The following is an 18,066-nucleotide window of genomic DNA, read 5'->3' as shown; positions in this document are numbered from 1 at the left end:
CTCTGGGATTGAAAAGCCTGTGTTCACACCAGGCAATGTTTTCCAGGCATGATAGTAAATTTTTCTGGAAGTGGATTTTCTGGCTTTAAGCAATATGGGAATTACAGAATCAAGACCTGGAGTTCTACAGCCATGAAGTTAAAGACAGTGACTGAGAAACTTTGTGAACAAAGGGCCTAAGGATAGGTCTGGCCTGTGTCAAAAATCAGGGATCATCTCTTAGAAGTCTGAGCATATCTTGCTTACCAGCTTCTCCTAGGCCAGTTGGGTGTAATACAAATCAATTTTTTCTCATTCAAAGGGCATACATGTGATGCAGCATTAGCTGATCAGGTTTTTTAACCAACTCCCCCCTCCATGCCCCCCAGCCATTTTTGTTAATATGGTGCATGCGCAGATGTGTGGAAGCCTTCGGGTGCTGCTTTTCTGAGATTTCCTGTGATTTGAAAAATCCTGAGATTTCCTGTGCATGTGCAAGCATGCCAAAAGTTTGGAACTTCCATATTAGCGGTCTTTTGTAAATGCTTGGGTGAGTCTCACGTATGCAGATGTGCGGGAAAGCCACGTATGCACAGATGTGCTGCAGGGCTTTCTCAAAACCCAAAGCCCTGTGGCACATCTGCGCACGTACAGAATCAGGGAGGGGGCTGGGGGATACAAAAATCATTCTCGCCTAGACAAGAAACGCAGAGAACTGCTTTGTAGCACAAAAATTTATTAAATTACGAAAAAAAAAAAAAATTGTACGCAAGGTCTGCTTTAAAATTATGAATGGACATCATTCTGACTGTATGCTATGATTCTGACTTTTTTGGTGGTTTATTTTTTTTTAATAAAAGTTTTTTTATATTGTTTATGCTATAAACGGTTTAAGAATTTGAGTGGACTCCAAGGCAAAATGAAAGACACATTAAAGTGATTCTAAAGGTTAATTTATTTATTTTAACTACAAACATGCCATAGTTACCTGCTCTGTGCAATGGTTTCGCAAACAACAGCTTCTATCCTCCTCCTCCTCTCAGGTCACCCGTCAGAGCTCCTGACTCCTCCCCACTAAAGTGGGGGCACTCATGAGCGCTCCCTCACAGAGCACGGTCAACCCTATTGCTAGCTCCTTCCTCACTGGCTGTGATTGACAGCCAATGAGGAGGAGGAGACCCGGAGAACTGCTGACCTCATGCACATTGCTGGATCGGGCTCAGGTGAGTATAGGGGTGGCTGTAGGGGGAACTGCACTCAGAAGGTTTTTCACCTTCATGCGTAGAATGCATGAAGGTAAAAAAAAACCTTCCTTTACAACCACTTTAAGGATTCTTCTTACCGAGTTCTAGATTTAACCTGTGTTCCATAACCAATCTCTTTTTCTTCCCAGATATCTTCCTCTTCATCATCGAACTGTTGGATGCGCTCATTGCAGCAGGCTTCAAACAAAGCAGCATTAGGCTGAAAATAAAGTACACATAAAAAGAATATTAATTGTATATGAAATATTCCTCATGCCAACTCACCCAACAAAAACTTCTCTGTAATACAGCAAAAAAGACACAGGCTTTAGCACCAGGTTAAATAGTACAAAGCCCCACCTATTCCTCTATAGAGCTATGGTAGTGGTACTTTCTACTGTGCTCCTGCTAATTGGTGTGTTTAAAATCAATAAGCTTCATCACTTAAATTCAGGAAGCCAGTCCTATACTAGTCTTTCGGGGATATCCAGACTTCCCAGCACAATGCACAAGTAGAGCCTAAAAGCAAACTGAGTAGTGTAAGTAGACTGGTAGAACTAAATTTTTGTTTCAGGTAGACGCTGAAGAGATTTATAGCAGGAGTTATTTACTGTATAAAGACAGAATAATCTGGGCGTACTAGTATGCACAATCTTTGAAAGGCAGTTGAATAGCACCATGGCAAGTATTTTAAGGTCAGATGTTAGTATGGATTTTGGTCTGTAAGATTGTGGAAGTATCTGACCTTTATCAGGCTTTGGCAAAACTATTACTGTCGATGTTGCACAGATGAGAGCTCACTCTGTGGCACCTGTAATTGTAGTATGCAATCCAGGGAGAAGTATTTCTCCATACTTTTTATATATCTCCATTGGAAGACCATCATTCCCTCGCACTTTATTATTAGGGAAATCCGGAAATGCTTTCTGCAGTTCCTACAAGGTCATCACCTTCAAGGAGCCTTTAATACTAGCCTGTCTGCCTCCTCTGCCTAGGAAAGAGCAGCACTCTGGAAGAAGTGGACCAGATTTGAGTGATTTACAACTTTTATCAAACAGGGAGTATCAGTAAGAAGGCTGCATGTGTAGGTACCAAATGTGATTTTACAATCACTGCCAGCAGGTGACAAGTATTTTTCTCTTCCTCAAAATATTTTTTTATGCTACATCTAGGGAGACAGTGTGATACAAATGTTGGGCATCAAGCCACAACCTCATTGGATTTGTGAGATAGGTTAGTTCGGCAACCTCAACTTTAAGCATTTCCTGGTTTAACTTTTTATCCTCAATACTGTATTTCTTTGTTGAACAGGACTGTTTAAAGTGCCTTCATTCTCCCCCACAAAATGCAACAGAATGCCAAGTGTCTGTTTACAGCAGAAAATCTGTGAGCTGACCTAGGAAAATCTGAATTTGTACAAAGTTTCAACCAAAAGGGGTTAAATTTCCAAAAAGCTCTAGGTGAGTGATCATTAGCGTTCACTGTCAGCTGTAGCAACGAGTGGTCTGACAGTCCCCTAGGGGCATAATAGACATGGGGAGTGCACTGCAATACAAGATTATTATCCAAAGCCAGGCAGATTCTTGGAAACGTCAGATGTGTAGGACAGTACTGATTTTCGGTGGGATGACAGGGTCTCCAGAGGTCATAAAAGCTAACTTACAGAGGACCTTTCAACTGCTTCTAGCGTAATTTGGAATGATATTGCATATGGAAATGACTAGTTTCAACATTAGAACGGTCTCAGGAATCAGTTTTTTTTCTGGAGGAAAGATTTAGATTAAACTGTTGAATTTTGGTGAGCATAGCAGTCAGTTTATTGGGTCATGCAGCACCCTAATGTTCCAGGAAAGAATTGAATTGTGTTTAGCCATTACAATATCCATTGGATAAATCCAGAAGTGTGGCTCGTTATCAGCAACAATTGTTAATTTTGCTGGATACAATTAATGTATGGGATGTTAAGTACTTGCAGACACTTTTGAGGTCCAGATACGCAGTATTACAACTGACAATTTTGGGTATATGGAGATTCTAGAGCTCTGTATTTCCAGGGATGGATCCTGGCTAATCTACAAATAAATGTCTTTATCATTTTATTAAGGACTTTGAGCAGAAACAACCCAGGAGCGTCCCCTAGCAGAGGTGGACAGGAGGGAACTCTGTGTACGTTGAGTTTTCCCAAATGTGGTAACTAGACAATTTTAAATAAAACCATCAGGGGATTTGATTTTGGCTCCCTCCAGTATTCTAATAATGCAGAGGTGGTTTCTTATGTAGTCTTTTTTCCCATATCTTTCACTTGGAAGTCATGGTTTGTTCGTTTGGCAGCATTTATGTCATGTTTGAGTGGGGACCCTCTGTTTTCGGTTGCACTGAAGCAGCCCTCTCAATGTCTATCTTCCCTAATACCCTCTAGCTGATTAGTCAATGCCATTAGCAATATTCCATAGGAATGTACTGCAGCCAGTACTTCTCTCAGTATGTGATGTAGGCCCTTGTCTGTGTCTATGTGCCATGCTTTAGAACATGTCATGTAGCATTCACCCAACAAGTCCACAAAAGGCTTTTGGCAAAAGTTAACATCCATTTGCTGAGGCTGCAATTCCTCCAAGCTCTTCAATTCCTCGGCCACAGGTAGGGAAGGTATGTGTTGGTTAAAGTCTCTTGTTGGAAATAGAGGCCCAGATTGGCCACAACCTCCTGCTTATCCTTCAGCTGTCGACTCAATCTTGTGGCTGCCAATTTGGAACTCTGACATTCTTATTCTTTCTGATCATGTCTGCAGTGTTCCGGAGTACAAATGGCAGTGACCTGGTTCTTCAGGAGCTACAGGATCACAGGAAATAGCTTATTTCCTCCATTTCAGGATGATTTTTTTTTTTAATAACTGGCAGAGAGTACAGGTACATGCATCAGCTACATTGATGGCCACACCACATTCTTCAGAGATTTTAAAGCAGTGTATGGACAGAATGACATAACAGAGGTATGTAAATTACACCTTACACTCACCTTCCTAAGGTCTACATATATAAAAGTTCCTATTTAGTAATAGTTAGGTATACTTTTCTTGTCTTGTGTCTAAAATGTGTGATTCTTTTGTGTCTCTAAAATGTAAGAAAACTGGTCTGTTAAAGCACAAAACCAAATACTGAGAAAACTAATTCAGAGGATGCTATACGTACATTTTCATCTTCAGCTTCCAAGTTAAAATTAATCTCGGTTATTCGGTCAAAAGGTGCACTATAATACAGAGAAAGACTAGAATTAGATATCTACTCTAAATATAAAAGGAAAATATTAACACAGACGTTTGGAAATTAAACGAAAAAAACAAACACAAAAACTTACATAATCATCTAGGAGGATGCAGCATTCATCTGATGCTGCATCTGTCCCCCGCCACCTCTAATACTGAGAATTGAGTGATCAAAAACTGCTGACCGCTCGGTTCTCGGTCTTCAGTGAGCAGAGAGCCAGTAACGATCAGTCACCAGTTCATTGCTCTGCCCCTCCAGCGCTCACTGGAGTGCTGGGCTGTGGAGAGGGTGGAAGTGGCCGGAGCCCACTTTCGGCTGAATCACAGAACTGCAGAACTAAGTGCACTCCTGTGACCTACAGGAGCTTTGGACCTACTTCTCCATTAAAAGCAGACAAAGTAAACAGCTGTATTTATATCTCAACAGAAACCCACACATATGTACCAATCAGTTGTACTCCTTACAACCTAAAGGGTAACTTCACCTACAGTGATATTGCCATTTATAAATTGCCCCCCCCTTGAGTGTAGTTGACATGGGATAATACCAATCTTCTGAATTCAGCTATTTTCCCTCTAATAAGGTTCCAGCCAACTCTTCTTCTTCAAACTATACACTGTGCACGCCATGGCCCCATTGATTCCTATAGAAATTCCATTCTCGTTGCAGCCTCCACCATCCCTTGGACTAAGGCTTATCCTTGAGAATAAATGGGGCCATTGCAGGCATGTGCAATATGAAAGTGAACATTTTGAAGAAGACTGCCATATTGGGGACAAATGGTATTATGCCATGTGGGTGTCAGATTTATTGAAAGGAAACTTTACTAAAAAGGTGAAATTGTCCTTTAACCACTTGCCGCCCGGCCTATAGTCAAATGGCGGCCGGGCAAACACTTTGTCCCTCCGGGAGGGTGCCATATGGCGTCCTTCCCGGATCGCACTTTGCACGTGCACGGAGGGCCGTGCTGTGGCGAGATCTGTCACCAGCTGTGTACCTCGGACATGGCCGATGACAGATCTGTGTACCGGCCCCGTTGCCAGTACCATGTGACCTGCTGTGACCAATCACAGCAGGTCACATGGAAGTTGTATACCATGAATGGCTTCCTTTCATGCCATCCATTGTATAACAGTGTGTCTAGCTGTGAATGGTCACAGCAATCACATGCACAGACTGGGCCAATTACAGCCCATCTGTATCATGTGATTAGCTGTGGCCAATCACAGCTAATTACAAAAAAAAAAAAAACCTGAATAAATCGATTTCATTCAGTTAAATGCTTGCTTATAATCAAATTGCGTAAAAAAAAAAAAAAAAAAAAAAAACTGATCACTTCCCTTACTATGGTAACATTATGCTACTTTGGTCTTAGTGCAATATGAAAACAAAACAGCAGTTATATGCTGACGCTGTACTGCACTGGTGACAGTATGTAAATATATGAAATACATCGGACTGTATCATTTGCAAAAATGGGTCATTTAGGGGATATCTGTACTGTTTTGGAAAGTAAATAGAAGATTATCACGTTGGAATGAATTTATGGACTTTCATTTAATCAGTGTCTTATTAATTTTATAAATTTGTCACTTTCAGATTGATTTTTGTTCACAGTACCACTGAATCACTTAGGGTTCGTTTATTGTTTATATGATTTATTTTAAGGTGGCAGCAGTGTTTAATCTGAATATACAGTCAGGTCCATAAATATTTGGACATCGACACAATTCTAATACACCACCACAATGGATTTGAAATGAAACGAACAAGATGTGCTTTAACTGCAGACTGTCAGCTTTAATTTGAGGGTATTTACATCCAAATCAGGTGAAGGGTGTAGGAATTACAACAGTTTTCATATGTGCCTCCCACTTGTTAAGGGACCAAAAGTAATGGGACAGAATAATAATCATAAATCAGACTTTCACTTTTTAATATTTGGTTGCACATCCTTTGCAGTCAATTACAGCCTGAAGTCTGGAACTCATAGACATCACCAGACACTGGGTTTCATCCCTGGTGATGCTCTGCCAGGCCTCTACTGCAACTGTCTTCAGTTCCTGCTTGTTCTTGGGGCATTTTCCCTTCAGTTTTGTCTTCAGCAAGTGAAATGCATGCTCAATCGGATTCAGGTCACATGATTGACTTGACCATTGCATAACATTCCACTTCTTTCCCTTAAAAAACTCTTTGGTTGCTTTTGCAGTATGCTTTGGGTCATTTTGTCCATCTGCACTGTGAAGCGGCATCCAATGAGCTGTGAAGCATTTGGCTGAATATGAGCAGATAATATTACCCAAAACACTTCAGAATTCATCCTGCTGCTTTTGTCAGCAGTGACATCATCAATAAATACAAGAGAACCAGTTCCATTGGCAGCCATACATGCCCATGCCATGACACTACCACCACCATGCTTCACTGATGAGGTGGTATGCTTAGGATCATGAGCAGTTCCTTTCCTTCTCCTACTCTGCTCTTCCCATCACTCTGGTACAAGTTGATCTTGGTCTCATCTGTCCATAGGATGTTGTTCCAGAACTGTGAAGGCTTTTTTAGATGTCGTTTGGCAAACTCTAATCTGGCCTTCCTGTTTTTGAGGCTCACCAATGGTTTACATCTTGTGGTGAACCCTCTGTATTCAGTCTGGTGAAGTCTTCTCTTGATTGTTGACTTTGACACACATACACCTACCTCCTGGAGAGTGTTCTTGATCTGGCCAACTGTTGTGAAGGGTGTTTTCTTCACCAGGGAAAGAATTCTTTGGTCATCCACCACAGTTGTTTTCTGTGGTCTTCCGGGTCTTTTGGTGTTGCTGAGCTCACCGATGCGTTCCTTCTTTTTAAGAATGTTCCAAAGAGTTGTTTTGGCCACGCCTAATGTTTTTGCTATCTCTCTGATGGGTTTGTTTTGTTTTTTCAGCCTAATGATGGCTTGCTTCACTGATAGTGACAGCTTTTTGGATCTCATCTTGAGAGTTGACAGCAACAGATTCCAAATGCAAATAGCACACTTGAAATGAACTCTGGACCTTTTATCTGCTCATTGTAATTGGGATAATGAGGGAATAACAGACACCTGGCCATGGAACAGCTGAGAGGCCAATTGTCCCATTACTTTTGCTCCCTTAACAAGTGGGAGGCACATATGCAAACTGTTGTAATTCCTACACCGTTTACCTGATTTGGATGTAAATACCCTCAAATTAAAGCTGACAGTCCGCAGTTAAAGCACATCTTTTTTGTTTCATTTCAAATCCATTGTGGTGGTGTATAGAGCCAAAAATGTTAGAATTGTGTCGATGTCCCAATATTTATGGTCCTGACTGTATTTCACTTATTTACTCACTTATGTTGTTTTTTGTAATATTTGTATGCATTTAGCGCATAGGTTTTTTTACATGCAATGATGTTTCATTGCCTGCATAGAACTTCTAGAGGCAGTGATGCTATTGATTGGTCACACACAGGCAACCTGTTGAGGTGGCTGGTTGCCACATCAGGAAGTGCCTTGCTTCTGGCAATTTTCGGCCCCGCTTTTTACCGCCTATTACAAGCATAAATAACTGTTAAAGCAAAGCTTAACCTCCATAGCGGTCTGATTATGTCCATATTTCTGTGCTCAACGCGGTACATTTTTTTGCATGGAAATATGTACTTTTTTATTGTAGGCCTGTAATTTTTAGGAATAACTCACTGAAATCTGTCCGAACAAGAGTCTAGTAAACATCCTGGGTATGTTACAATCGGAAACACAAAATCATAAATTATAATTTAATAATCATAAAAAATTATAGTATAATAAATTTAATTCAATAATATAATCAAACCAAAAACACTGAAATTTGAAATATAGCGCCAAGTTCGCACATCACTGAGCAAAGTCACAAAATCGTTTTCAGTGTCTGATGACGAATTTCCCCACGAATCATCACTCAATTCTGCAAGTCGTTCTAATTTACTATTGCTGTTCTCTAGCCGGTCTAAAACTGCTTTTGACCTAAACGGACGCTTTTTGGACACCGTGGACGTTTCTCAGTTTCCAGGCAGAAAGAACAGTAAAAATGTAGGCAGGGCACAGGATAAAGCACTCAGGACAAAACATATGTGAAATGGTTTGATACATTTTTACTATGTGATTTTAGTGTATTTAGTGAATGTCACTTTTTGTCATTTTCAAATTTCCCGCCAGTTCCGTCCCGACGTCGCAGGGAACGGAACCCAGAAGACAGATGCCGGCATCCGCCAGAGGACATTACAGGGGACACTGCAGGAGGGACATCGCGGGAGCGCAGGACAAGGCAAGAGAAGAACAGATCCCGGAGCAGCGCCGCATGGTAAGCTCAAGTGTAGCTCGGGGTTACCGCTTGTGGTACTGAAAAACTTTACCCCGAGCTACACTCGGGAATACCACCAGGAAGGCTACAGAATATTTAAACCCAACATTTCATATTCCTGATATGTGCCTGCTGGTGTTCCTGCCAGTACCTCAGCTTTCCTAATAAAAACTGACCACACTAGGCATGAGAGCACTCCATGATCGGTTCTCTAGCTATATTGGGAACTCCGCCTGCTCTTCTCCAATGATCAGACTTGTCTTGACACACACCCATGGGACGTCCCCAAGCAGTGAATAAGAAAAGTGGACAACAAGGCAAACTGCAACAGTGCTAACAGGCCCAAGTCAAGATTGCCACTGCAACTTGTTGGAGGGGGTGCATAAAAGAGCAGGAGACGTTTTGTACTTTAGAGAGTTAACTCTGGAAATTAGTTATCTTAATAGACTCTGAAGCAGGATGTCCCTTGTGAGGTCCTGAGGGCAGGAAAAATAAGGAGTCTGTCTTCCTGCTAGAAGATGTTGCTTTGAGGTAGACTTTAATGGCTCTGACTGCATTCAGGCAATGAAGAGTAATCTCCTTTGGGTGCTTTGGAGCAGGTCTTGTCTTGATTGAGGTGGAAGACTGGCACCACCTTAAGAAGAAAGTATGGCCTTGGACATAAGACTACCTTGTCCTTGTGAGGAATAGCTCCTTACAAGAGAGCCGCTAGCTCAGATACATATCTAATAAATGTGCCAGAAACCAAAAAGGCTGCTTTTCAGGAGAGATCATGTGAGAGGATTTCCCCAATGGGTTCCGAGGGTGGTTCTGCAAAGAAAGCAATAAATTGTGGTTCTGAGGGAGCACAGGATGCTGGCGGGGGAGTGGAGGAGTCCAATCCAAGATACACCTGGAATAAAGGTTTTGACAAGGGACAGAGACCAGAGGTTTTAAAAAAGAATGGAAATAAGGCTACGTTCTGTTAAGTCCTGTTTATAAAGTCAGAATATGAGGCACAAAGTAATCTCTGGGATTGAAGTGCCTGTGTTCACACCAGGCAAAAAAGGATTTCCAGGCACAATACTAGTGACTTTTTTGCTTTCAGCAAAGTAGGAATAAAACTCAGACACCACTCTTTCCCTTAAGACCTGGTTTCCATGGCCATGTTTTTAAAGCCAGGTGACAGAGAAGCAGGATAGAATAGGGTCCACAGGACAGCAGGTCTGGCCTGTTGGTTAAGGGCCAGTGGTTGTCTCCCTGCAATCTGAATATGTCTGTGTACCAGATTCTCCTGGGCCAATATGATGCAATGAGAATCACCAGTTTCTTCTCATTGCCCTATATTGGCCCAGAAGAATCTGGTACACAGATATTGCACTGGATGAAAAGCACTGAAGAAATTTGCACTGGAAGAAAGGCATAGGTTAGATGCCAGTGCTACAGGATCATTGGTCTTAGCCACAAACCGAGACAACCTGCTATTGAATTTGGAGGCCAGGATTATCCAGGTCTGGGGTCCCCCTTGTCTGACACATCAAGTTGAAGATGTGGTAAAGGGCCCATTCCATTGGTCCAGGTGGTGACAGCAGAGGTAATCCACCTTCCAATTGTGCATTCCTGTGTGATGTGGACAACGGAGATTGCTGGACAGTTTTTTTCTCCATTAGATGATCAGACTTGCTTGATTCAAGGCTGCATAACTCCTGGTACCCCACTGGTGATTAAGGTAAGCCACAGCTGTGGCGTTGATTGATTACACTGACTGGGTGTCCTTGGAGAAAAAGGGTTCCAGTGGTGCAGAGCCATCCTTATTGTTCTAAGCTGCAGGATGCTAATGGTGAGCTTGTCTTCCCCCAATAACCGTGTTCCCTGAGCTGTGAGGAATTGGGACACTCCTCCCCAGTCTGAAAGACTAGCATCTGTCATTATCACTTTTCCAGTGATATGGCAGAGATGACACCACTGTCAAGGCTTGGAGAGCCACCAAGCTAAGGGAATTCCTTGTTAGACTGGATAGGAGCATGTCGAGAGGAGGGGCATGCTTATTTCAAGTCAACAAGATGTTGTGTTGGAGAGGTCTCCAATAAAATTGGGCAAATGGACAGCCTCAAAGAAGGTGACCATGAGACCCAGAATTCTCATGGAGAATCTCACAGATTGGTGTCACTTTGATCTCAAGTTCCTGAGCAGAAGTTATGGGAGAGAGCAGTATTTTTTCTCTGGAAAGAAGACTTTTGCTTGGGCTATGTCTAGAATTCGGCCCTAGTATTCTAGGCAAAGAGAAAGGTGAAGAGCAGATTTTTGGAATTTGATCACTCAACTGAAAACCTGAAGAATCTGAACAGTCAGTAAACATTAGCAGATAGATGGCAGTTAGACTAGTGCTTCAAAAGAAAGCGGTCTTAATAACATATGACCTGGATGCCTTGATTGTCCCCAACTGCAAAGCATAGAAATCGCTGATGTGGACATGGATCATCTATTAACAATATAGTACCGCAGTTTGTCACCATTTCACAGACTAGCACAATTTTAGTGCCGGTTCATATATATGCAGATTGGATGAGGTTCAAACCGCATCCAATCTGCATGACAGGTGAAATAACAATGCTTCCTATGGTGCCTGTTCACATACAGTTGTGTTCAAAATAATAGCAGTCAGACATCACTAACCTGATCAATCACTGTTTTTGGTAGAAATTATATTTCTACATGGCAAATAATTTACTAGCAGGTGTAGTAGAGTAATAGAAATCCAACAGACCCAACAGTCATGACATGCATGTTGCTGATGCTGTGTAATTGAATCACTAATTGAAGGGGGCATGTTCAAAATAATAGCAGTGTGGAGTTCTATTAGTGAGGTCATTCATTCTTTAAAAAACAGGTGGCAATTATTGCCCTTATTTAAGGAAGGAAGGCAGCAAATGTTGTACATGCTGGTTATAGTGCATTTCTCTCTGAAATTCTGAGAAAAATGGGTCGTTCCAGACATTGTTCAGAAGAACAGCGTACCTTGACTAAAAAGTTGATTGGAGAGGGGAAAACATATAAATAAGTGCAGAAAATGATAAGCTGCTCAGCTAAAATGATCGCAAATGCTTTAAAATGGCAACCAAAACCTGAAAGACGTGGAAGAAAGCAAAAAACTACCATTCGAATGGATAGAAGAATAGCCAAAATGGCAAGGACTCAGCCAACAATCAGCTCCAGGAAGATCAAAGAAGGTCTAAAGTTACCTGTGAGTACTGTTACAATTAGAAGACGCCTATGTGAAGCCAAGCTATCTGCAAGAAGCCCCCGCAAAGTCCCACTGTTGAAAAAAAGACGTGCTGAAGAGATTACAATTTGCCAAAAGAGCACATTGACTGGCCTAAAGAGAAATGGTGCAACATTTTGTGGACTGATGAAAGTAAGATTGTTCTTTTTGGGTCTAGTAGCCGGAGACAGTTTGTCAGATGACCCCCAAACACTGAATTCAAGCCACAGTACACTGCGAAGACAGTGAAGCATGGTTGCGCAAGCATCATGATGTGGGGACGTTTCTCATACTACAGTGTTGGGCCGATTTATCGCATACCAGGGATCATGGATCAGTTTGAATACATCAGAATACTTGAAGAGGTCATGCTGCCTTATGCTGAAGAGGAAATGCCCTTAAAATGGGTGTTCCAACAAGACAACGACCCCAAACACACCAGTAAACGTGCAACATCTTGGTTCCAGACCAACAAGATTGATCTTAATCCAATAGAAAACTTGTGGGGTGACATCAAAAATGCAGTTTCTGAGGCAAAACCAAGAAATAGAGAAGAACTGTAGAATGTAGTCCAATCATCCTGGGCTGGAATACCTGTTCACAGGTGCCAGAAGTTGGTTGACTCCATGCAACACAGATGTACAGCAGTTCTCAGAAACAGTGCTTATACAACTAAATATTAATTAAGTGATTCAAAGGAAAGCAAAATCTTCAAACACTTTTCAGTTTATATGGTGAATGTTTGAGTTTGTAAAGAAGAACACAAACACTGCTTTTTTTTGAACAGTCTAATGTTCACTTTTCTTCAATTTTGTTTAGAGGAACAACACAAATTTGTCATGTTTTGATTTGAAATAGAATGTGTAGTGTTCCCAATGCATTTGTGTGTATGGAAATAAAAGCTATTAGAAGGATTTTGAGCTTTATTCACTTTTTTCAACACACTGCTATTATTTTGAACACAACTGTATGTCCGGTACACTGGCAGTGCGGATTCAGCACAGATTGAAAAAAAGAGTCCTATATGATTTCTGAGTAGTGCGGTCTGGATAGAGCTTAGCAATGATTTTCGGATGGATTGCTCCAATCATCAAAAAATTGCCCATTCTATTAGTTCATTAACAGGAAATGTGTTTTCAGATTTAGCAGGTTTCTTTACACCGAGAGAGACATAGCAAGATGGGAGAGATTCAAGCACAACAATGCTGAAGCTTTTGCGCATAGCACTTGCAAGCATACTGCATGATGCTGTGACATCAGGTACACAGGATCCTGGAGGTGAGAATCTTCAGCGGCTTCCTCTAACCAAGCTTTCGGATCATCTTCATTCCCTACTATGTCTGCCACTTTTGGGGCAGGCAGATATGCAGATGTTAAAAATGGGTCCTGCTCCGGTGAAAGGGAAGCCTTGTCACTATGAGAAAAAGTGTTGCTGGGGCCTTCGGCAGAACGAATATTCACCAGAGCTTTTGCTGTGGCTCCCTTTCACCTTGTTTCTGCCGCTGCTATGAGTGAAGGTATTCCCCTTTATGGTGCCCACAAAGTAAGTGTGTCCGAGAAGGAGTACACAACAGCTTAGGTGCAGACTGTCCTGTTGCAAAGTCCTCAAGGCAAAATGGCAGGAGGAAACTCATGAGTACATTAAAAAGGGCTATAGGCAGAAGTGGTGGTACAGATACCAGGGATTTAGTGAGCTTGCACTGATCCAGATGCATTGCTTCTATTGTTGTATAAGAAGACAGTGAGGAGTTAAGAGCTGATTGAAGAATCAGAAGAAAAAGTAAAACTTTTGAGCTAAATGACTTCTCCGTAAGGGAGAAGTGGTCCATCACCTTAGGACACTAGAAACAAGGGGGGGCATCCAGGGGGCATGTGGGCCAGCGCCCAGTGACCTAAAAAAGATGCCAGCCTGTATCCTAGGGTCTATTAATAGTCTGCCTGCATCCTGTATGATTAAGATATAACAATACAACAGTAGTCACCCGTTCACTTATTGTAACTTGCAATCAGTCTCTAAAATAGCATCTTATAACACCACAACAGTCTATAAACATGACAGCTTCATGTGATATAGTATTACTACTCTGTAAGGATTCTTGTTCCATGCACAGTATGCAGTCTCATGTAACCTTACAGTAAATGTAGTTTCCTTACATATAGACAAAGTGATTACCTTTTAGCTACTTTAACATTTTTCAACAGCAGCAGCTATTTTCAATAATATCGTTGTCAGTATTGTGCAACACTTGGCCAGGAAAACATATTTGGTTCTCAAAACAAAATTCGCAAGAAAATAGTATCAAACACACAAAAGTGAAAAGGTTTATTACTTGATGTTATCTTCCTGTTCAGCAAATTCCTCATCATTGAAACCAAATTGATCCACAAAATTAGAGGTCATCTGTTGAACTTGGTAGTCAGAGAAGGCCTGAATTGAAGAAAGAAAAAAAAAAAAACAAAAAAAAAAAAAAACTCACTAATACGTAATAGCTTCTAATATTTAGGCTGTGTTAAAAATCAGTGTTGTGTATGTGTTTTCAATAAAACAGATGTTCATGGATAAGTTCATCTTTTAGATAAAAATAATAAATGCACATTTTTTTGCAGGTAAAAAAATGTGCATTTATTATTTGTCTACAGGAGCATGGAAAGCATTGCAGCAGCGATCAGTAGATCGCTGATGCCAGACAGGTCTCCTGCAGGCCTGTCAGAATATCTGCTTGCTGTACGGGATGTTTGAACAAGCAGATATTCTGACAGGAAGCTTCAAGGAAATACCATGGTGCTATATTAGTTGAAAACTACAAGATGGCAGCTGCTAAGGTTGTCGGGACTTGCAATTCATTCATTCACGGAAGTCCGTGAATGAATAATGCGGCCGTGTGGGCAGAGCCCCGCACAGCTGCGCTGTTTTCAAATTTGACATAGTACGGGGAGACTGCTCACCGTAACATCTGTCAGAGGGAGGGGGGGGGGCTCTAGCGGGCGGTGGCTGCAGCTATGGGGACATGTTACATGCTTCACCAAAAAAACAGGTGGAACATGTAACATGCTCCCAGAGGTGAACTTTTCTTTTGAATGTGTAACAGAAGTACAAAACATGAACTATCCAATGATTAGCCACTAGTACACCAATTACCCAAATGGACACAGGTATATTAAAAAGTAATATGGCTCACTTGCTGCACAGATAATTCATTGGGAAAAGCACTGTCAATATCTTCATCTTCACTTGAGGAACGCAGGTGGTGAGTATTTACCTAAAAAAAAAAATGCAAAGTATTGCATTATGTGGTAAAACAGCCTTAAATGAGAACAGTTTTGATACAAATGACACACTGAAGACAAGATATTTGAATACAATTTGTATGAAGTGGTAGGAAGGCAAAGAAACAACTAGAAAAGCCAACTAAGTGAAGGGTCTATATCTAGACTAAGGCTGGCCATACATTATACCATTTTCTTGTACAATTTCCTTTAGATTTACCAAAACCATATAATAGGAGGTCAAACCTAAACACTTTCAATTTGCAGGCAATCAGGCAGACTATTGCACTACATAGTTGAAGGTAAATCTAAAGGAAATTGAATAAGAAAAATGTATAATATATGGCCAGCTTTAGGTTTTAGAAAGGAATTGGTATAAAGCAGAAATTGATCTCAGAGGTTTCCATTTAGGCAGAGCAATAAAAGTGCATATACTGTAGATAATATATCTTATGTAAATAAATGAAAAATCAAATAATCAAAAGCCCTTTTTAAAATCCAAAGTCCCACTAACCACTACAATGCAATTTATTCCAAAATTTACTATGAGGTGATTCAGGTTTTTAGTTACAATCCCATGTATATAAGGTTCCTTTACCCACTTCCCACCTACCTGGCACAAGTGAGTTACTGACAGTCTCTCAGCAGGTGGGCTTTGCCACAGAGCAGCCACATATAAGCGACCTTAAGTAAACACTTTACTGTGTGTAAAACGTGCTGCCAGCAAAGTAACAAAGGGTACCTGAAAGAGCTCCCGGCATACTTGCGATCAGGAGCTTTCCAATCATGTGACCACTTTGACTACTGATCAAAGCGGATACATGATCAGAATACCAGTCTCCTCCTCCCAGCATTTAGATCCTTTTAAAGGGCCGGGAGGTGGTGGCAGGAAGGGGTTAAAGAATACAAACCAAGGAATTGAATAGAACTGAAGGCATTGCTGAAGACATTCTTTTTATTTTGGATAAAGTAAGGGGGGGTTATGACCCCTATAAAAAATTTTTTTACAATCTGTTTCCGTTCAGGGAACTTAACCACTTGCTATCCAGAGGATTTACCCCCTTCGTGACCAGGTCAATTTTTGTGATACAACGCTGCATTACTTTAACGGACAATTGAGCGGTCATGCAAGGTTGTATATAAAAGAAATTTATGTCTCTTTTTTTCCCACAAATAGAGCTTTCTTTAGGTGGTGTTTGATCACCTGTGCGGCTTTTAATTTTTGCGCTATAAACAAAAAAAAGACAATTTTGAAGGAAAAAAAAAAAACTCATGTGCAGAGCAATACAAAGCAGCCTGTTCGTGCTGACAGGGGAGAGATTTGTATTGTTTACATATAGACCTCTCCCCTGTCAGCTCTGCCGACGACCACAGAGTCCCGGCCGAGAATCGGCGGCCGGGACCCAGTGATTGACATGCCGAGGAGCCAATAGCGACGTGGGTAGGGAATACCAAGAAATACAAAATCATGTACAGTATATATATGTGATTTTGCGCATTCTTACCACCCTGTAGTAGTTCTTCTGCTATAGGGCAGTCAGGAAGCAGTTAATTCACTTTCTGTCCCACAGCCACAACAGGAAGAGAGAGGAAATCCCTCCAAAGTGAAGGAAAGCCATGGTAGTCATTAGGGTCACCAAAATTAGTGCCCCCAATGTAAGATTTCCCCCAATATAACTATTCTGGTGGACATTCAAAATTTGCAATTTTCATCCAGTCATAAAGGTCACCAGGACAAATAGAGAGGGTGAATCTCACTCACAGGCATACAGAGAGCAATAGAAACCTGACAGGTATCCTAATCCCTCATGTAAAACAATTAAAAGTTTTGTCTTCAGGTGTAAAACAATTGTGGAAGTTAGAAACCTTCACCTACTGCTCCAATATTGGTCCCTATTGGCACCAGTGATATCGGCATATTTCCTGCCTACTATTACTCACAGAAAAATGCAAGTTCTCCTGGAAGGTAATCATTATGCCTAAGGCACATTCCTGCATTTCCCACTGTCCTTTAATGCTTATGGCCAGTTACATTTTGTCAATCTTACCAAATCTACAGTATTTCTGCGGTTAGTTTCAGTCAGGGTTTCCTCAACAAATGTCTCCCATCTTCCTTTGCAATCTTCAGGCAACTCTACAAAATTTAAAAATAACATCTTTAAAGGACAATTTGCTTGTTTCGATAGTAAGAAGCCATGCAAAAACTTTAAATCCAGATCTAAAAACAAGCTCTGTGGACTACTTACCTCAGGAGGACTACTTACCTCCCTCAGCTCTATTTTAGGAAAATACTGGAGATTAAAAAAACAAACAAAGCATTTTTTATACACTGATATTACCTGTAATAATGTCACTGATCTGTGCTTGCATAGGACCCTTTTCCATATTCTGTACAACTGCATTAGCAATACGTGTTAAGTGACCCATATTCCCTCTTCTCATGCCTCCTGCCGCCCTGCAAGCAAATACATATATATATTTTTATACATACATATGTTACCATTCTACTTTTGCAGAACCTAGAGATCTATATTCATATTCTAGCTTCCCAGAATCTAGGCATCTATATGTACACACGGATAAGCAAATTAGCATTTCTCGACTGCTATAGTAACTGGATAAAGTTCCTCCACTCCGACTTCATCAGCTAGGATAACATGGCACACTATGTGATCAATATATTTATGCCATTAACCTTAATGTAACCCAGAGCATTTACCAGCAGCATGCTGT

The 18,066-nt window shown here is 41.1% G+C and overlaps 1 protein-coding gene across 2 annotated transcripts in view; it reads right to left on the bottom strand.

Annotated features, from left to right (window-relative positions):
• The window catches only part of PPP6R2 (protein phosphatase 6 regulatory subunit 2), a 150,322-nt gene that overhangs the window by 58,119 nt on the left and 74,137 nt on the right, over positions 1–18,066 (bottom strand). For both annotated transcript variants that reach the window (XM_089676975.1, XM_089676976.1), the window contains exons 13-18: positions 17,673–17,788; positions 17,382–17,467; positions 15,246–15,326; positions 14,397–14,494; positions 4,412–4,469; positions 1,322–1,443 (exon numbers count right to left, since the gene is read on the bottom strand). In XM_089676975.1, the coding sequence (XP_089533101.1) occupies positions 1,322–1,443; positions 4,412–4,469; positions 14,397–14,494; positions 15,246–15,326; positions 17,382–17,467; positions 17,673–17,788 (561 nt within the window). The remainder of the gene's footprint in view (positions 1–1,321; positions 1,444–4,411; positions 4,470–14,396; positions 14,495–15,245; positions 15,327–17,381; positions 17,468–17,672; positions 17,789–18,066) is intronic.

Source organism: Staurois parvus, unplaced genomic scaffold (genome assembly GCF_062004578.1).
Source record: "Staurois parvus isolate SC_StPar_1 unplaced genomic scaffold, SC_StPar_1.0 ptg000175l, whole genome shotgun sequence".
NCBI classification, from domain to species: domain Eukaryota; kingdom Metazoa; phylum Chordata; class Amphibia; order Anura; family Ranidae; genus Staurois; species Staurois parvus.
The sequence above is the reverse complement of the archived record's forward strand: the minus strand, read 5'-3'. Positions and strand labels throughout refer to the sequence as shown.